Consider the following 20,743-nt stretch of genomic DNA (forward strand, 5'->3'; position numbering starts at 1 on the left):
CAACACAGATTTTTATTTATTTATTTATTTATTTTTACATTGGGCAAATTGTTGGACGACTAAAAACTTTTTGACAACACAACAGGGTCCTTCGTTTAGCGCCAATTTAGATTTTCCCACTTCACCGTGAGAATACCTCGAAGAAACTTAATAGGTCATTTTTTGTGCAAAATACATCTGACTAGTTTGTACAAAACAGGCAAAAATACCGTAAAAAAGTGTTGGAGGTGGTAAAAGAAAAATATAAAAAGTGCGTCAGTGTTAGTGAACAACAAATCTGCAACCTAACGCAAGTAGCTATTTCTTTTTCTTAAATGTTTCAATTGTTTGTATTTTTTGTTTGTTTTTTATGTGATAAATTGTCATTTCCTGGCTACTTTAAATAGACTTACTCAACTAGTGTCGGGATTTAATACGTCTTCAGAACTGCCTGAGTTTGCCTCCAGTCTGTTTTGTTACGCGATATTGTGTTTTGGTCTGAATGATGTGTCCATCTTGAACTCTGTTAATCAACCACTTTAATACATAATGTTAATTTCTTTGTTCATTATTAGTCTAGACCTTTGTCGTTTTATTGCATAAAGTCTAATATAAGTGAGTGTTGTCAGAAAAGTAGTAAATATTGCACTAGATGTATATTTCAGTCAAAACTAACATCCTGGATAAACACATGAACAACTGAGGCTGGTGCAACAAACCCTTTATCATTTATTACATGCCAGCTTTACTTTGACTGGTTCACAGTTCAAGGAGTAATTTGTATTTCTTTCTTTTAAATTTTCAAATGACTTGTAATAAATACACCATCTGCTTTTCTTTCACCCACCAGGTCATTTTAAATCAGCACCGTTATCACAAAAATGGACAGTAAGTATCCTGAAAATTGAAACACGGTCAAGTACAATTTTTTGTAATTCAAGACACAGTAGCTGTATATATTTTTCGCTCAGGTGAGGATGATCTGGATATTTTGACGGCACTGCTGGCTGAGAATGAGGGTGTTGGTGAAGAGCAGGAGCAGACAGATGACTTGGAAGGCCTTTTTGATGAGGACAATGATGAGGAAGAGTACAGAGAGGGCAGCGAGGAGGACGTGGCCTCTGCGGATGTGGTAAAAGATCTGTTTGGGGATGTTGATGATATTGAAAATGAGAAGACTGAGACAAAAGAAAAAGAAGCAGGAGTCTGTGAGAACCTGAACAAGTCAAAAGAAGACTTGCAAGGTTTGTAACTTAGCAAATTCTCCTTAAATCTAGTCTAATATACAAATCGTAGAATTTGGTTAAATTATGTGCTGCTTTTTGTTTCTGTATTTATTTTTGATTATTTGATTTCTTCAGAGGAGTTGAGGAGGATGCAGGAGCAGATGAAGAGATTGCAACAGCAACTTGAAACAAGCCAGAAGGTTTCAAGTCCATCATCCCCTAAAATCAGTGCTGCAGGAGGGTCGGGTCATCCTAAACCAGTGACCCCAAAACCATCGGTTACCCAACAGTCAATGTCTAAGCCAACCCAGGCTAAACAAGTTCCCAAGCAGACAACCAAACAACAAGCAGGTAAACATTTCTACCATCCCAGAGACAACAGGTCACATTCAATGGCCTTGCAACAGGCTTTCTGTATAACTTTACTCGCCCGAACATGTTTTCACTTCAAATGTCCAACCAGGAATGTCCTGTCTAAAGCAACATAGTGACAGCAATTCCTTTGTATGTCCCCTGCGCTCTCGAATATAAGAAGTGAATTTGTACTTAAGTGGAGGTGTGCAGTTGTCATGGCTGTGTTGAGTTTTGGGGAGGGCAGATCCAACATAGAGAAGCTGTTTTTGGAGTGCCTATCTTCAGAAGCGGCTGCAGAACATTATTGTTTTGTGCAATTTATATCAAATTTGGGCTTACATTTGGTAAGGCATTATGCTATGGTATGGTTATGTTTAGTAGCTGACAGCTCACCACGATTTATTGACTCTGCAAAGAACGAAAACATTTAGAAAGGTTTAGTTTTCTTTCAAAAGAGACCAAAAATTTCTTCATTTCCTCAACATCGTTCTACATCTCCAGTTCCAAACAAGTTGGGAAACTCGGTAAATGTAAATAAAAAAGAATGCAATGATTTTAAAATTTAAAAAAAAAATCAATTTTATTGTTTTTTTTTTTCTAACAAAGCTTTTTCTGAACCAGATTATTCTTCATGGATCTAATTCAGTGTCGCATTATGGGAAAATGATAGATTAGTGTGTAAGGAAAGACTACTTAACCAATGACACCAGGATATCCAAAGTATTTGTATCTTTGAGGATTTGAGAAATCCAGAAGAGTGGGAAATTAAAAGCTGCATACAACTTTGAAGATGAGAACTTCTAGAAATATGTGCAAATAATTTCACAACTGAGCAAATATTTTGTACAGTCTCTAGTCATACCCAAGCCAATCAACAATGTTAAAAGCAGTTGCTAGACAAAAGACAAAACTGCATCAAAACTATATGAAATATTAAAAAAATACATCAGTGAACAAATAACATGCAATTCCAGAGCTGGGAATCTGAATTTAGGAAAATCTTTAAAGATTTTCGGATGGGATTATGTCAGAAAACATTCATATTTATTCATACTTTGGGTTTGCTGTTTTTAGGATAGTTTTCACACAAGATGAAGGAGTTTAAAATCCATCAGCAGCAAAGCTTTATTATCTGTTTTTCTTGTAGCATCTTCTTCAGCTGCTCCAGTCAGTGGAGGAAGCCTGAAGCTCCAGGAGTCCTCAGACTTTTCCTCTCAACTCAACATTGCAGACTCATTCAAACGCAAACCTAGAGTTGCTCACCACTCTAAAGCTGGCACATCACCAGGTAAAACTTGTCCCTCCATCATTTGTTCTCAGTGTGGTAATCATGTGTGAGTTTACTTTAGGGATTGTGCAGATTTCATGTTGTTTACATGCATTTTCCTTCACTGTTTTTGTCTTCAGAGGACAGAGGACCACTGGTGGAGATAAAGGTCGGCAGCTCCTTCCAGCCATTAGAAAGAAGAGCTTCAGATACCCTGCGTTCACCTCCAGCCTCCCACAGCCGACCTTCCACAGCTGCAGCTGCACCTAAACCTGCCACTCATCCTCCACTTCCTAAAGACGTGGGTGTTGAGAAATACTCAGGACTGCGACTCAGGTCAGAAAACCAAAGTAACAGCAACAGACACAGTGAATGTCACCTCAACACTTGTATTATTAAAGTCTGCATGTGGGCTTCTTTCTGTTTCAGAAAGCCGCGGGTTTCCTCCAGCGAGATGGATCGCAAGATGGCCGACCGGCGCCTGATCCGCTTATCGCAGGTGCCGGAGCGGTTGACGCGGGAGAAGTTGGAGGAAAGTGACTGGGTGACGTTTGCAGTTCTGATCAGCAAAGCAACGCCACAAAGCAACAACAGCGTACGTCTCACATGTGTCTCCTTCTCCAGGCCGGGTTTTATTTGGATGTTTCTTTTATTAGTCATTATTTGGCTTAATTGTGGAGAAATGCCACACAAAAATGCTTCTGGCCCCTGCAATTCTCCTGCCACATTCATGACAAAGCACTTCCTGTTTGCAGGGCAAAACCTTCAGCATCTGGAAACTTAGCGACCTCCACAACCTGGAGGTGTTTGTGTCTCTGCTTCTGTTCGGTGAAGTCCACAAAGAGCACTGGAAGACGGAGCTGGGAACGGTCATCGGACTCCTCAACCCAAACCCCATGAAGCAGAAGGATGGATACGATGGGGTGAGTGAAAGGACTGAGCTGCATAAAATATATTTTTGCAGTCTAGGGATAGTTTTTTTTTTTCCCAGCTGAGCTCTGACTGTGGTTGTAGCGATTATGAATAAATCATCTAAAAGGATTTTGATTTATTTCTGTCAATCAGTAAATTTAACTTGAGTACGGTAATGCGGATAAGATTTGTGTTATTATGGATTATTCCTGCTGTGAGCTGATTCTGACTGTACACACCAGCAAAAAGGAAAAAACATTTATTCTGCAGGTGAGTTTGACAGTGGATCACCCGCAGAAGTTGCTGTTGATGGGTGAAGCTCAGGACTACGGCACTTGCAAGGCCTTGAAGAAGAATGGAGACCCCTGCTCTCAGATTGTGAACATGGTGGGTCTCTTTTCTTACATACAGGGTTCTTTAATGTCCTCAAACTAATCAATCTATGTTGTAAATGTCATATTATCACAATATCCAATTAAACCTCTCTGCAGTATGAATGCCAGTACTGCCAGTATCACGTCAAGGCCCAGTATAAGAAAATGAGCTCGAAGAGGGCCGAGCTGCAGTCGTCATTTTCTGGAAAAGCCCCGAACAGGGTGAAGGGAAAGGGCAGCAACCTGAGAGAGCGGCTGTGTCAGGGCGGCTTTTACTACGGTGGCGTTTCCTCGGCTGCCTGTGCCACTTCCCTGTGAGTCATGATAAACGTTGGTTCAGTGGATGATCTTTTTGTCTCTTCATAATGATTTTAAGGCAAATTCAGGCCAGTTAATCATGTAGAAAAACACTTCTGAAGTCTGAAAAATTCTGTCAGATCACAGTGTTAATGTTAAAGCGACCGCCCAGTCTCACTTGGATATTGGCTGAGGTTGAATAGGAAACGTCTGAGCCACTTGTAATCACCTGTGTTGCAGAGCTGCATCCAAACCAAACAAACCCGTCCAGAAAACTCTGGACAAGCTGTTTGTGAGAGGATCGGCCCAGCTCGTCAGTCAGGCCAAGAAGCTCGGTAAGCACTGCCGTCATACTCACTGCTTTGACTGTTCACATCATACATAAAAAGACAAAATATAAAAATCACAATGTGTTGTTGCATGCCGTGTTAATGCTGCGAACTTACTTTAATTCTCCTGTGTAAAAATGTTCCTGTTTTAATCAAAATTCTGGTGTTCACACTGCTGATTTTAAAGATTCAGAACCAGAATATCAGGGAATCAGGACATTTACTTGCAATCAAAATGTTGTTAACACTTATTATCTGAGAGATTGCTAATTGTTTGTCATTGTGTCTTTATGGTTTTGTTAGCCATGCAGTCCGGTGAAGTTTCAGGCTGTTCGGATGAATTTAGGAGCTTGATGTTGATGCCAACACCAGGAGCTCTGCAACTGAAGAAGCACCTTGTACATGGCAGCCAGACAGGTACCCAGAAATAATTTCACTATTTTATTACTAATTTCCAGTTTATTGTTAAAAATAAACAGACTAATATAACAAAAAGAACCCAAGCAAGAACATACAGACTGTCAGAGATGAAAATAAAGCAAATCTGCATTCTTAACATGTGATGCAGTTATGACATGAAGGGAGCAAAGTTGAGCCACTAAAGTTTGAGTTAGATTAAAATAGATGTGATTGGAGTAAAGAGGAAAGGTATTGACGTTATGTGTGACGGTAGATGCTGCATGGAACCAGCAGAGGCCCCCACATTCTCTCCAATCCCCAGTCGTCAAGTACAAACTATATGGCATCTTGTTAAGGTCACTATACAAAGTTTGGTGGAGTAATTTACTTCCAAGTCAGATGAATAAGTATTTTCCAAGTTGCACAACCATGGGAAGTTCATAAGTATCTTTCTTACACTTTTAATGGTTGCTGTTTGGAGTTATATTGCTAGAGTGGGATCTTGAGAGCCACATAAAAAAAATTCAGCCCCAAAATTGATTTATTCTGTTATTATTATAACAGAACCAGAGAGATGAGCTAGTGGCCTTACAGCAGAAGAAAACTTAACACTGATGTGACTCAGTTTCATTTTGGGTAATGAAGTTTATGCATGTCTTTGTATTAAATCACTTTATGATGAATGTTAATAGCTTAGCATCCAAAGCTACTTGGTGCTCAGAGTAGGAGCTCATTATTGAGTTGATGTTCATCCTCAGGCTCCAAAGACGCTGCCGAAGCTCCTCTTCAGTCCATTTCAGCCTCTGACCTGCTAAAGCAGCAGAAACACAGGCAGCGCGAGCTCCTTGAGAGTCGACGTCAGAGGGCAGGAGGGACAGTCCTCCAGAAGTCGGGTGGCACCAGACCGGCGCTCGGTCAGCGTGGTCTGATGTCGCCGAAGCTGGCTTCTGAGGTCCCCAAGGCCACCCAAAGCCCCACGGCACCCCACACCCCGACCCTGGGCCGAGGTTTTTCAGAGGGCGATGACATCCTCTTCTTTGATAACAGCCCGCCTCCAGCTCCTTCACCCAGCCATTCAGCTGCCAAGATGGCCGCGGTAAAGAAGCTGAGGGCCAAGGGGGTTGGACTTCAAAAGGAGGACCCTAATGCTGTGAAGAGGAAGAGGAGCGACAGTAGTGATATCAGCGCCCGAGTAGAGAAGAATCGGACATCACCCAATGGTACGAGCAGATTTTACCGATAGCATTCCTAATTACAATTCCTGGTTTTATCCTTAGCTTTTTGTCCCTATTTTCAATTTTACATTTACTGATCTGATGATTAGCATCAAAATTCTGCTGCAGAAAAATTGATTAACACATCTTTGTGTACCGTTTGATTGACCTGTGCAGGTGAAACATCAAGTAATGAAGAGGAAGAACCAGCGCAGAAAAAGAAACGAGACCAGCTCAGTTACATCCAGTCAGAGGAGTTTCAGAAGATCCTTAATGCCAAATCTCGTCACAGCGTCGTACTGCAAGCGGTATGGCGGACGCTATTCCATCTACAGCTGTCTCATATTCCGCCTTCTGTAGCTGAAGCTGTGCATCTGTATGTTAAACAATCTCCCTCCTCTCAGGCGGAGTACCAGCTGCAGGAGTGCTACTTTGATGCCCTGGTAAAGAAGGAGCAGATGGAGGAGAAGATGAAGGGAATCAGAGAGATGAAATGTCGAGCTGTCACCTGTAAAAAGGTACGTGAAACTTGCCGATATATATATGGTGCACGGTGAAGATGAAGAAGCTGAAAAATGAATGAATTCCTCATGATTGCTGTGTTTCCAGTGCAACTACACCTACTTCAAGCCAGCAGACCGATGTGTGAATGAGAATCACGATCTGCGGTGGCACGACGCTGTGAAACGCTTCTTCAAATGTCCCTGCGGACAGAGAGCCATCGCTCTGGACAGACTGCCGCACAAACACTGCAGGCAAGGCTGGAAATCTCCAACACTTCTCTTTCTGATTGTTGATCCAGCTGAGGAGAAAAAAGGCTTTACATGCAGTGTAACATGCATTTCGTGTTTCGTTAACACTTTATACCGTTTTACTCTTTTAGCAACTGTGGACTGTTTAAATGGGAGCGTGATGGGATGATGAAGGTAAGCTGGATATCCTCTCAAAAAGAAAAACAAGTACTTGTGAGAGAACAAACAGCTGATGTTGTCCTTTAATTTCAGGAGAAAACTGGACCTAAGATCGGAGGAGAGCTTCTTCAGCCTCGAGGAGAGGAACACGCCAAGTTTCTCAACAGCATGAAGTGACTTCTGGTTGTTGAGGGATCAGTACACAGTTTTATAATTTAAGGGTTAAGTGGTCTTTTTATATGTGCATCTATCATGTTTTTACAGTTTGACATAGTGTGTTTTATTGATTATGGGGATTTATTTTGTCTGATTAATTGGAATTAATAGAATAAGCTGATTAAAGAAATAATCTGCAATGTTTCGTGTCAAACATTTTTCCACCATTGAGATTAAAAGCTGAGCACACACACGTCTACTGCAGGTGTGGAAAAAATGCCAATTGGTGTCATATAATACATCATTGGCAAGCCTGATTAGTCACCTTTATAATGAGGAATAACTTTAAAGAATCCTGTTTCTGTGGAATGAGCAGCATAACTAAATGTGTGGGTAGTTACAGAGAAAATGTGCCAAAATCCCCCCCAATATTCTCCTGTTGGTATTCAGTTTTGTTTTAAGTTTCTTAGTGGATTGAATGATTGCACGCGCCCACAGTAATACAGAAAAAAAAAAACATATTTGCCATTTTTATACTTCATTCATTGTACGCTGTCAGGGACCTCAGTATGTCGTAGATTCATATGCAGGGATCAACAGGTTGGTGCCTCCTCCTCATGCTGTGTCCCATTCCTCAGCCAGGAGTTCTTGAAGATCAACCAGCGTGGTTGTATTAGTCATTCATAAGTCCGCCCATCGGTTAGATGCCAACCGGGTGCCAGTTCCATGACTGACACAAACCTGGCAACACTTGAATCTTCAAACAAGCGTGAATGCCAACAGGAGAATGTTGCAGGGGATTTGGACACATTTCTTTGAGGTGCTGCCTACACAATTAGCTGTGTTGCTTATTCCACAGAATAATGATCCTCACAAGTTATATGTCGTAAAGGTCACTAATCAAGCTTTTCAACGATGTCTAATGCAACACCAGCTGGTATAATTATAGAGGAAAAACACAAACACAAATTTCCTTACTTTTAATGCTAAGTTTTTGTTGTGTTTTTTTTTTTCCTTTTACCTCTTTCAAGGTCTTTTTCTAAGATTTCTTTCAATATAAAATCAATATGTGTTACAAAGTTCACACCTGGGTCACCTAACGCTTTGATCATCAATTGGCTAATCACAACTGATTGGGGGATGAAGACATTAAAGAGACGGCAACTAAAAATTCTAAGAGTTGCTGCAGCTTAAGAGCAATAATGGAGAGTGTGCAGATACTGTACTACTGTATTTCAGTACAAATGTTGTGTACAAGTATTTTCTCAAAGCTGTAATTACTGTAATTAATATTTTTGTCCATAAAATAAGAAGTATGTTGTATGGAAAAGTAAAATACCCAAAGTCTTAAGCAAGTACACAAATCTATCTACTTTGATACACATTTGGAGCACTTGTGGCAGCACTGATCTCTGTTTTCAGAATTTACAATTTAAATAAGAGCTTCAGAGAAAAAAACTAGCATGATAATCATTCTTGAACATAATTAGAAATTGTAGTTGGAGACTAAATCCGTTCAACTCCAGTCTAATACATGAGTAATAATCTAATCTAAGGTAAAAACCAGTCACTTTCTGCTTTTAGTACATGATGTATTACTATAGGATGCAACACTTAGTTATTTGGGAAATTCGGCTGGAAAGCTGAAAGCCGACATCTTACAGGTATGCAAACATTCTTTTACACCACATGCTGAGGCCAGGCAGCACTCAGAAATCTCAGAGCTGATCCACATAAAATGCATAAAGGGAGAGCATAGAAATAAAATAAGAACTTTAAAAGTGAAGCTGTAAGTGAAATGTGATACCACATCATTGTAAAGTGTTTAATTCATACTCATGATCTCATTCCTGTGTGCCCTCCTTCTTGCTCCTCTTTCTGTCTCTTCTTTGCCCAGTTTGTGTCTAATATTTCCAGTCTGGAATGTGGGATTCCTTGCAGCCTGATGACTTCCACAGCTCACCTCATCCTCTCTTTTATTCCACACCGCCCCACTTGAAATACTCCAAATACCAGACTCTGTGACTGTGACTTAAATATTGGAAACTGATCTTTATTTGTCATTTTGACTTAAAGACATGATGCTCCTTTGCAAATTATAAAGCTACAACTCTCTTATGGCAAAACAGCTAATTGGATATAGAAGAGATTGTTTTGTTATCTAATGCAGCACATCAGGAAAATATAAGGAACATTTTATAGCATCTATGTACATTTAAAAAGAAGTAAAAACAAGCATGCAAAACTTTTAGCTTACAATACAGAAACTGCACACTGAATACATTTTACAGTTTGACACATTGTACAGTTCAGGTTGTATAAAAATAGATCTTAAAGAAAACCAGGTTAAAGGTAATGGCAGTTTTATTGCCCCAATGGGAGTTGCTGTAACCCGGCTCTCCACGCCACTGAGCACGCTCAGTGAAACCAGTAGAAGCGAGGATAGAGACCGTCGTAGTGATACTCCCGCAACTGCTCATTCGTCTCCCTTGTTCTCTCATTAATCTCTGTGGATAAAAGAAATCAAAACATCTCATTAGCCAGCCCAGCTGATTTGGGTCCCACCCAAACCAGTGTGATTTTCTATGTCACTAACAGACTTCTTACTGGAACCAAAAATGTTGGAAAATAGGTAGGATATTGTCAAATAGATTATTTAAAGAATTCCATATATTTTTCCTGAATTCAAATGCAAGGTGACCAACATTTCTCGTGGCTTTTTAAAGTATTTAATTGCAAAGTATTGATATTATTGTATAATTATAAACAGAAATTTTGAATGTGCCTATTTTGGTTTAAGATTATTTCTAGGATTAACTTCACATCTTTGGGGTTCAGGGTTTTCTTTGTCATCACCATGTTTTTGGTTCCTTCCAAAACTTCTGAATGGGAATCAGGTCTTGATATTGATCAGGAGGATTTTATTCTCTAATTCCATTCCTTGACCATTGTGCCTGAACATATTAAATCTATCTTGTTGCTTCTTAAAGCTGAATATTTCTGCAGTATGTTTTATAATTCCTTCCAACATCTTCATGTACTTTTCTTTTCTCATGTATTTTAATTTAATAAGGCTGTCCAGCCCGTTGGCTGAAACACTGAATCATGATCTTTGATTGAGGATGGTGTTTCTAAGGCCGAATGACAGTCCTCCTGTTGTTGTTAGGCATTTTTTAAATGTTTTTTACCCATATGAAGATCACTTTAAAGCATCCAAACTCAATTTCCTTTCATATGACGACAATAGACTGGAACAATTATTTCTCTTTGTCCAGGTAAACGATGTTAACTGAGCTTTCTGCTCCTGCCTTGAGCCACTTTTACACTTGTGGAAAAAACAAACTAATGCCCACTGGGATCTGGATTTCATATGTAATCAGAAATTAATAAAGTCCACCTAGCTTCAGCTCCAATCGGTATTCATGAAAGCTCTAAATGCTGAGCTCAGATAGACCTTGGTGATGGTCTTTGGATTGTTTTGGGTGTCACTTTTTGGCTTTCTTGTACAAAACATGTATATTATTTTGATTATCCATTGCACTGTGGCAACTGGCACTGTAAAATCTTGGATCTATTCCTTTCTGTACTAGAATCTGAAGGTCTTCACTGAGCTCATTATCTCTTCACTTAGTTAAGGTTATTTGTTGGTATTAAACTTTGCATGTTGTGAAAAATGAAAAAGCAAAGGACATTAATCATATTTAGTATGATATCTTAGACTAAAATGTAATTAAAACAAACTAATAGCTAAATTTGATCCCCAAATAAACTGATTTGGCAAAGATCCTTTTGTTTTCCTTTTATATACTCCCCCCAAAACAGTGTGCACCTTATAAATGAAGCCAAGTCACATCTTTATGGTTAGTAGCTCTTAGTTTAGAAACTCTAAGTGCAACCAGATCACAGCTTACTGACAACCACAGGGAAGACTGTCAGCTTTTTTAGACCACTAATGGACACTTTGAATTGGTGTGAAATCTTGGGCTGCCTGTTGTGGTCCAGAGGCTCATTCAGTCGAGATCCAAACTAAACTCTGGTCCTCAACATAGTCTCTGTAGAGCCCTCTCTTGACGACTGACATTCCACTAAATGCCAGGTTTTCAGCGAGGATCCACCGAGGTTAGTCCTGACAACATGTCGTAGTTTGCATTTAGCCATGGAGAATCTCCTGCATTCAGTGTCTTCAAGCAGTGTGATGTTAAATATGTCCTCTGTGGGATTGACTGGGGGTTATTCTTCTATTTGCTGCCTTTTTTATGCAGGCATTTTTATGTTTTGATGCTCTCAGTTCACAGAACGTTTTGATTTGGAAAATAAGTACATGTGAACCCAGGTCTTACCATCACGGTCCTCCTCAGCATAGTTCTCATGCTCATTCTTTTGTTCCTCATTATACTCCCTCCATCGCTCAGTGGCCGCCAGCTTCACTCTTTGCTCGGCTGTTGATGAAAGGAAAAAACCAAAACAAAAAATAAGCAAAGAAATATGCACTTTGTAGAGAATATGCGGACAAAAGATGCAGGTACAGCCTGCTGCATGCCCTTTCTGCTGCATCGTTAATTCAGATTTCATGACTGAATCCTGTGACAAGTAATTCAAATAAGATGATGTGAAACCGACCGAAAGCCTTAAAGGTGCCAGCTTGTGTATTTTTCCACACCATCACATCATTTAAACTGTCTCATGTCATGAATTTTGCTTTAAATTACTTATTTTGTCATAAAGTATATTGTTTCCTTTGATAGTTTTCTCCAAAGTTCAGTTAATGATTTTGTAATTACTAGAAGTACAAGGCTATACAATTGTGGTTATTATGGGGAGTTTGGTAAACATCTAAAGCTGGACTGGGTTTGGCTGAGTTTACTCAGCACCTCTCTTGTTCCTGCAGTGTACCAACCAGTTCAAGGCTGCTGCTGTACATTAGACTCGATCACTCCCCTCATTTTAACATGAATTACAACAAGTTAAGTGTAGCACATTTCTCATGAACACATAGACCTGCATTCACTCTGCAAACCTATTTTCCCACCAAGAAGCCAAATGATTTTGGGTTTGGCTGTTGACATCGTGTCTCACACCCACCCTCATGTTAACTTAAACCATGAAATTGCTCACCAGTTAACAGCTTTATTTAACGCCTCTCTATTTGTTTATCCTTTCCTGTCTTATCTATAATTAAATGGACAGATAAAATAGGAGTTTTCCTCCCGAGCCCTCTTATTACATACAAAATAATGTTCGCTTGGAAATTTAAAGTTCCCCTCTGGCAGTTTTACGCCTTTTAAAAAACATGTTGTGACTACAAATTGTACATTTTACAGTTTTTCTGTCAGGAAAAAAAATTATCTCAGGATATGACTCTTCCTTCTTATTCACTGAGTAGAAATCTATGCATTTATGATCTATGTGACCACAACCACACATCCAAATGCCAGCAGCTGACACCAGAATTAATTATTCTAGAAAATGGTTCAAATTACTCTTTAAACAGTCTAACAAATAAACATAATGTTTTATGACTGTATGAAGGGGGGGATTAGTTTAAAAGGAGAATCATGGCCTCAGCAGACATGTTAAACTCGTAGCTTGTTTTGCAATCGTTCAGCATCTGTTGGAAATATTGCATTGATTTGTGCCTTTTTCAGACGCAGTGACTGTGGAAATTATCTTCGGCTACCTTTACTCCTTTATGGGTTTAGAGTGACTTAATTCCTCTAGTGAAGCTGAATATATTTTCACTCATAGCTTAAAAGAAAAATCCAAGCCTTGTTTGTTCTGTGATCGGCAGCCTAATGATCCACAGCTGGTCTCTGGAGGTCTGCTCGGAGGCACACATACTTCTTTAATGGAGTTTCCAGGAGGGAACAGATAAATTAACAGACATACTTTAGTGAAAAGATGGAAATATTGTCCTCAGCTCTATTTTGGCAAGTTTGGCATTAGGTATGTAAAGAGATTTGTAGCAACTGAAAAACTGATTAGTAGATTATAATGTGTTTCCGAAGTTGTTCTGAAACCCTTTGTGTGTGTTTAGTTGCCTTTAAGGTGATTTTTATTTTCTTTCTGGTATATTGGCAGTGAGAGAATGAGCTTTTGTGCTGAGAAAGAGGGAGAACCTGCTCCATAGTACCCCGTGACTCCTTCTGCAGCCTCCAGCATACGTGTGCACAAAACTACACACCTGCTGGAGTTTTTCCCATTACTCTCCTACATTTTCAGTTTCCAGTCAAAACAAACCATCTTATCGTCCCAGTCCAACCACAAACCAAACCAAAACTCCCACACACATTACCACACCCTATCACAATTTCTTAAAGGGAGGCCAGTTGTGTCATATTCAAGCCACATCAATAATTCTGGCAGTGCAGGGGGATGCTAACCATACATAACACCAAATATAAATAAACATAACACACCAGACCAGAAGTCAACCAGACCGGTGCACTTATGGTTCCAGTGGTTTTCTACCAGTATAACAGGCAACATAAACAGAAGTTTGATCAAACAGCCACCTACTGCTCCCATTTTCATATTGATGTCTCTTTGCTGCTAACATGGCTAAACAGATATAAGACAGCCTACCTTGAAACTCATAGTATTTGACTGAACGGCGACTGCGGCGTTTAAAGAAGTTTGAGGCGTCCGACTCAGGCATAAACACCTGCCGAGCAGCACCTAAAGGTCAAAGTTCACAAGGTTAACATGTTATGAAGAGGAGGTGAGGCAAGAGTTATATATTAAGCAGTAGAAAGACTTTAAGAGGCATCACCTCTAGGATCAGCTGGTTTTGGGTCATCCTGTACTGCTGCGCTTTTCACCACGCTGGAAACTACAGTATAGGTGAAAGGAAAAATTTGTGACTTCTTTTGATATACTGCTGTTTGTCCTCATTCTTCTTTACATTGATCAAGAAGTACAATCTTACATAAACACCTGTTTAATAAAGTGGAGGAAAAAATATGTAAACTAGGAATTTATTCAGGGGTACAACTTCCAGGCCATAAATTGCAGGTTTTTCCAGAAAGTTAACCAGATCCACACCCACATTTAATGTATTCTTCCTTTATCCCAGCTCCACCTCTCTTCCTACTGTCATTAAATTCAGCGTGGTAGATTCTGAGTGATATTGCAGAGACCTGCCAAACAGCAGTAATAACATTGACTTTCACCTCAGCAGAGGCATTGTTAACGTTTCAGAATGAAGAAAATTAAAAATGGCCACAACAGCTGTTATCCATAATTACTGAAAATCACAGGATGTGTCATCTTACAAAACAGGAATCAGTGAAACTAAGCTTTATGAAAAGAAGAAGCAAACGCAGAAATGCTTTAATGAAGCTTTTTAAGTTTAAAAGTGAGCTATTTGGCCTTCTGGTTTTCTACTGAACCATTAAACATACAAACTATACAGTCAATGACTACAAATCTTTCAAATTCTCTTATTAAATTGATTATTTTTTCTTCTATGTTATTGTTTGATGCAGCTCACTCAGTTCCATATTGGTCATCTGCATCATTCTTTGCCAAATAAACATTTATGATATTCTCAAATTTTGTGAGTCTTCCACACTGATAAAGCTCACCAGTTCATAAAGTATCATTTATTGAATTACCACACTTAAAATTAAGCAGGCAAACAAGTATTTATTTCACTGACTCACTTGTAAAAACCTTAATCATAACTAAACTTGTCCATATGTGCAGTTATCAATATTACCTAAGGCATTCACCTTACCTCTCAAAATAAAATTTACTAATGACACAGTTTGGTCTAATAAAATTTTATGATAATTCAGAAAGGTTAAGATGAACATTTATTCTAATTCTGAGTTAAGACCTTAGCATCTTTCTTGAAGATGTCAAATCTAAAAAATACCCACCCACCCCACCAGCTCAATCTCTTTTCCCCACCTACCCTGGCTTAGTACTTACAGGTGAGGATGAGGAGGGTGGAGAACAAAGACAAGGCCAATGCTTGGGTCCAAGACATTTTAAGAGAGAAAACTAAGATTCAGGACTGAGCAGCTCACCTACCGGACTTTGACTGAGAGGAGAGAAAAATGGAAGGGAGAAAAGGTGTGAGAGGCAGTGAGGGAAGAAGAGAGTGGGAGGAGAGAAATGGGGGACAAAGGGTCATAGAGGGGAGGAAGGCTGCTGGAATTTCAATTGCCAAGGGGAGGAGATAAAGAAAAAGGGAGAGGAGTGACGGGATTATTTTGCTTTGAGCATCTGAATTTCGGCTGAATGAAAACCAAGCTGAAACCTAAACATCAAACATCAAAAGTAAGATAAAGGAAGGATGCCATCAAAAGTGAGGCCGTAATGATATTCTATTAACTTATAAATTTATGTGAAGAGAACTGGTGAGGAAATATTAAACTCTTTAGCCTTTATGTGCTCTATATGTTGTCTTCCTGTTTGGTGCAGCTTTGAACTTAAGCTAGCATCACAGACAAAGACTGTCCCATTACATAGCCTTCACATATGTCATTTTCCTATATTAACAAAGATAAAAAAGGTCATCTTAGAATTTTTAAAGATAACTTCTGCTTTCTTTTAATTTCTTTTTCTCTTAATTAGGGATGTAGGTCATTGTTTTTTATTTCACTACCACAGTTTTCTCTACCCATTGCGGGTATTATTGTACAATATAATTATTATAATTTTTTTTCTTTCTTTTTCTTTTCTCTTTTTATGTACAGTATATTTATTTGCAATGTACAATATAATTCCTGTGGCTCGAAATCAAATCAAATCAGCCTCCTTGTATGCCAGAAGCAGTGCTGGTGATGGATTCAGGGTGTCCTCCAAAGGCCAGGCAGTCTCATTTCACCAACCCTCAGTTTAGCCTTCATGGCTTTGGAAGGACAAACTTTCGTAGGCTGTGTCCTTCAAAGCATGAAGCCTCTCAATCGCAACACAAATTGCATTAGTTAAAAAGATGGGCAAGTCTTATAATTGTTTATTATTGTGGATTCTCATTAGCACAATCTTTACAAAGAAGAGACTTAGTCCTGTACTTTTCTTCCTCTGACTGAAAGCAATCCTTTTTATTTATTACCTCAGTTAGAATGAACATTTTTTTAATAACTAACTCTTACTATATGTATATTTTTTCTTTGTTTTGCTGTTAATGTATTAAAGACAGCACACTGTAGCTAGCATGCTATATTGTTATCACTGTTAATTGAGGCAGCAAAAAAAACAAACACCATGATAAACTAAATGTTTAACCTGAGATTTCAAACCATTGTCTTAGAATCTGAGAACCATAGGACTAATTTATGCTCTGTTTACGCACATAAATAGATATGTCTGTCTCAAATGTCTTTAAAAGTCACTGCCCACATTCTCCCCATGGGTGGTTTCACCCATTAAAAGAGTTCACCTCCCAGCTAGACCAGTTTCTGTAAATTGCAAATTGGTGGCAGTTCTTTGTCTCTATAGGTAAATATTGATCTGTTTGTGGTTCTGAACACATTCGTGCAGCATCTTTGTCTTGTCTTTTTTTGGTTCTTACACTGGCCGCGTGAACTATACTGCATGACAGTTCCCCACAATTTACATTGTTACTGCTCTGTTTTGCTGTGTTTTCTGGGGAAGCCTCTGCAAGTTCTTTGAAAACATACTGAAACACGAACATCATAAAGACAGAGGATGGACATGAGGTTCTGTTCATATGCATATTTAATGTTGAGCATTAACAAAGCCAAAGGGTGCTGCAGTGATGGTTATGATTATCTTTTTATATTCTCTTAAACCATTTAATGTAACTTGGAGCAGCTCTGTACACATTATACATCTTAACCACCAGATCTCACTTAACAATGTGTAATAGTGTTGGTCCACAGTGAAAAATGGTTTGGTTTCACAGGCTGAACATTTTTTTCCAAGGTCACAGTTTACTGACTCTTTTCTGTCTATAAATGATGATCTTGTTAGGTGATTGGGGTTGACATTTGGTGTCTTAGCTTTGTGAGTCCACTAACAGTGTAGGTACGATGTATGATATAGATATTAGACAATCCACTGAGTTGTGTGCACACTTAGGTGAAGCTGGGGTTAGAGTCCAAACAGGTCCTTCAAATTAGATCACCATCTTTATCACGGTAGGCTATACATGCACTCAGCAGGGGAATCGAGTGAACAACTAGTCTAGTCACTTGGTTTCATAAAAAATATTGTCAGCATTGAAGGTACTTTGCCTTAGAGTCCAATTCGAAGAGGGAGTGAGATGAAATTCGACCCAGGGAAACAATGTCTGGTGTGCCACCTTTCAGGTTACTGCAGGACATAAAGTACTCACACCAGGAGACAGAATAAGATGGCATTTTCTTTCATATGAGGAAAAAATTGGTCATATACAGCTTTAATATTTGTGGATCATCTCAGATACATTATTATTTGTTTCTTACAGTGAGATTATCCAATATCGAAGATTAGAAGTTTTTTTTGTTTCTGAAGGTGGTTGAAAAATACATTCTTCAATGTCAGCTGAGTAAGGCAGATAGACACCACATATTTTCTCAGTATCAGTTACACTTTGCAGCATGAAGGTAAGTATTCCAAGCTTTTGACAATATTACATAACACAAGAGTTAGCTAACAGGCGGACAGAGCAGAATCTGTATTGTAATTACCTTTCTAGATACAAGGAATAAATTTGTAATATGTTTGCCTCACAGGCAGAATGTGCAGGATGAAACTTGTTGCCACACTGAACCCATTCATTATTGCTTCAAGTATGAATAATCAGGGTTTACCAACGTATCATATTCTTCTAACCTGTGTTTAATGGCGCAGCATGCTGCATGTCACAGAACTCTGAATTCAAGCTTAGATTCACTTAAACTAATCTGTGTAGGATCAGAACTGTCTGGCAAACATTTAGCCAGACAAACATAAGCATGTTTTTATCAGCATGAAAGTGTCCACATGCACAAATGTTTAGGTTTCTTAGCGTGTCTGCATAAATACATTAGATTTTTGTTTAGGTCTGGTAGTAATGATTGATTCTTTGTAAGCATGTGTGAGTAAATGTGACTGGTAGGATATATGTTTCATGTATCTGTGTGCATGACTAAAATTAACATGAGTGTGCAGAAAAGTAGCACTTTCTTTTTCTGTGGTATTGACAAAGACATGCATGTGAGTGATTTTCCAGAAAATTTCAATTAAACCAAGAATTGTGTCTTCCCTTTTGAACAAAACTCTTGCATACATTCACTTTCATATGTGCTGGATTCTTGGGTTCATTTTTAAAGGGTTCCAGCCTGTGGAGCCAGAAAGTAACTGGGCCTTAGAATGAAAATATTTAAAAGCAGCTGTTCTCATTTAGCCTGTTTCTGTCACTGACTGTTAGTCTGTGTTGGAATACTTTCTGTACTTGATACAACTTAAAGCTGTGAGAGCAAATAATGATATAAAAAATGTTTAGTATGATTATGGTGAAATACCGCCAACAGAGAAGCGACATCAGTATCTGGGTTTAGACACAGAGGCATGATTTAACCCTTAAAAGCATAAATAACAAACAGATCAACAGTGACCAAGCCTTTTGTCATCTGCATATAATCTTCTCTCAAGTGGAAAACTATTGGCAATGAAACAAACACACTAAAGCAACTGCTTACGTATTTATACTTTTTTCCTCCAGGTGTCTTTTTTTTTTTGCTATTTACAGTTATTTATGCTATTATTTACATACTATCCTGAAAAAACTACCTCAACTCTGCTGTTTTTTTGTGCCACCGTGCACCAAAAACATCTTTGTTGAATTCCACCCATAGAAGACCATTATTTTTGGTCCTTTCAGACAGACATATAACTTTCTTGTCACTTGTTGATCTTATTCCTGATTAGAAATTCCCATTAATTTAAGCTACCTAATTGGCTGAAAGTTTGACAGAAAGTTGCTTCATCATTATTTTCTGGGTCAAAATTGAGATCTCTTAGCGACATAGTAGTGATAGCATTCTTTTTTTTGTAACGAAACATGATAATCATAATGTCAGGGATCACTAATTGTGGGTTTGCAATATAGAGTCTCTGAATAAACACTATATTTTGTGGCTGGATTGTAGACCTCCTGGATAGGTTATAAATACTGGAAAACTATCATAGATAGCCTAAAGGCTAAGCTGTCAATCACAATTCACCCCACAGAGTTGCACAATACTGTTACTGAGAAATTGTTGACAACATGAGTCATAGAATCTAGTGGAGCCCTCTGTGCTTTAAAAGTGCAGTACCGGCTTTGTATGTGGAGCCCACCCAAGGCCCAACATTAGCCCATGTGGGCAAAAACACTTGGGGCCACCATGGAAACTGAGGACAAAATTAGCTGGGTCCAAGCTGGGTTTCCCAACTGGGGCCAAAATATCAGCCCAGTTGCTACCCATCTGGGCCCCACATATGTGTGTTGACTGGGGTGCTATAGCACCTTTTGAGATAAGCAATGCCTTAAAAGGCACATAGAAAAAGAAGATGTCCACAATTTTGAAATAGTTACCTGCAGTGCAGTCATCGCTGCAACTGAGACCAGTGGATCCACTCGCAGTTGTCAGGAAAAACCCTCTATTCTCAACCGTGCTTAGTATTTAAAGTCATTTCTATGCCCCGTAGATGTCAGTAAATATCACACACTGTACCTTTAACCTTGAAAAAAAAAACAAAACAAAAAGGATTGAATCTGTTGAAATCAGCTTTAGTTTTTTTAAAGTGGCCAAGGAAGGCTTTGTTTTTTGCTCATTGCAATATATAACTTATACATTTTTATACATTTATTTATTCTTTACTTGCATTATTGCTTAATTCTTTATATGCTTAGTTGTATCCAGTCACTGGTTGGCAACACACCAACAACACTGAATAACATATAGTCTGAACTTGATTTAACATTTCAGTAGCTTCAGAGGAGGAGGCTGTACTTACACTCCACAGTAAGATTTCCATCAATTCTGAATTCATTGCTAAATTCTAGGCAGATGCTGGTGTGGTTTTTACTTAAGTATGCCCACTAAACATATGAACACAGTTCTATTATAGTATGTGTTTACAGTGGACACATGAACAAAGATTTTGGTAAGTTAATGATATGCAGGTGTTTGGCCTGTGGGTTATTTTTCAGTCCTGTTAAGATTGTCAGTGTTCTGTTTTCATCAGGATCTTTTTTATAATAACCTAAATGTCATGTGGGACATCTTTATTACTGCATGCTTATGTTTGTTATTAAGTTATGACTTAAGGTAACCAATCCTCCACAAGAACATGACTTGCGGGGCCTTGGGGGAATGGACTGCTCTACAAACACCTGCTTCTAATAT

General features: G+C 38.8%; 2 protein-coding genes across 3 annotated transcripts; one reads left to right on the top strand and one right to left on the bottom strand.

The window, feature by feature from the left end:
• Positions 1 to 85: 85 nt before the first annotated feature.
• Positions 86 to 7,612, top strand: mcm10 (minichromosome maintenance 10 replication initiation factor). 2 transcript variants are annotated; one of them, XM_041976931.1, is made up of 18 exons: positions 86 to 289; positions 830 to 867; positions 951 to 1,223; positions 1,341 to 1,556; positions 2,707 to 2,847; positions 2,967 to 3,162; positions 3,256 to 3,421; positions 3,582 to 3,749; positions 4,009 to 4,125; positions 4,230 to 4,426; positions 4,650 to 4,744; positions 5,042 to 5,155; positions 5,896 to 6,357; positions 6,529 to 6,659; positions 6,756 to 6,869; positions 6,961 to 7,106; positions 7,235 to 7,277; positions 7,356 to 7,612. In XM_041976931.1, exons 2-18 carry the CDS (start codon positions 861 to 863, stop codon positions 7,437 to 7,439), a joined length of 2,670 nt encoding a protein of 889 aa, XP_041832865.1. In that variant the 5' UTR covers positions 86 to 289; positions 830 to 860; the 3' UTR covers positions 7,440 to 7,612. The 2 variants fall into 2 exon arrangements, with proteins under 2 accessions (XP_041832865.1, XP_041832866.1); XM_041976932.1 differs by having other exon boundaries at positions 93 to 154.
• Positions 7,613 to 8,430: 818 nt separating this feature from the next.
• Positions 8,431 to 15,786, bottom strand: ucmaa (upper zone of growth plate and cartilage matrix associated a). Its single transcript, XM_041978122.1, has 5 exons — positions 15,351 to 15,786; positions 14,188 to 14,247; positions 14,001 to 14,093; positions 11,759 to 11,857; positions 8,431 to 9,925 (listed from the first exon to the last, which is right to left on the bottom strand). The coding sequence occupies exons 1-5, from the start codon at positions 15,406 to 15,408 to the stop codon at positions 9,837 to 9,839; spliced, it is 399 nt and encodes a 132-aa protein (XP_041834056.1). The 5' UTR covers positions 15,409 to 15,786; the 3' UTR covers positions 8,431 to 9,836.
• Positions 15,787 to 20,743: the final 4,957 nt, after the last annotated feature.

The sequence above is a fragment of the Melanotaenia boesemani genome, chromosome 23 (genome assembly GCF_017639745.1).
Source record: "Melanotaenia boesemani isolate fMelBoe1 chromosome 23, fMelBoe1.pri, whole genome shotgun sequence".
NCBI classification, from domain to species: domain Eukaryota; kingdom Metazoa; phylum Chordata; class Actinopteri; order Atheriniformes; family Melanotaeniidae; genus Melanotaenia; species Melanotaenia boesemani.

Bases quoted from the DNA above. Each gene is read 5' to 3' on its own strand.
- ucmaa (XM_041978122.1), bottom strand. From the start codon at position 15,408: ATGTCTTGGACCCAAGCATTGGCCTTGTCTTTGTTCTCCACCCTCCTC. The intron at 14,248-15,350 runs GTAAGTACTAAG...CCTATACTGTAG, and splicing joins CACCCTCCTCATCCTCACCT to TTTCCAGCGTGGTGAAAAGC. The intron at 11,858-14,000 runs GTAGGCTGTCTT...TTTCATCAACAG, and splicing joins CAAATACTATGAGTTTCAAG to CCGAGCAAAGAGTGAAGCTG.
- mcm10 (XM_041976931.1), top strand. The intron at 3,422-3,581 runs GTACGTCTCACA...TCCTGTTTGCAG, and splicing joins CGCCACAAAGCAACAACAGC to GGCAAAACCTTCAGCATCTG. The intron at 4,126-4,229 runs GTGGGTCTCTTT...ACCTCTCTGCAG, and splicing joins GCTCTCAGATTGTGAACATG to TATGAATGCCAGTACTGCCA.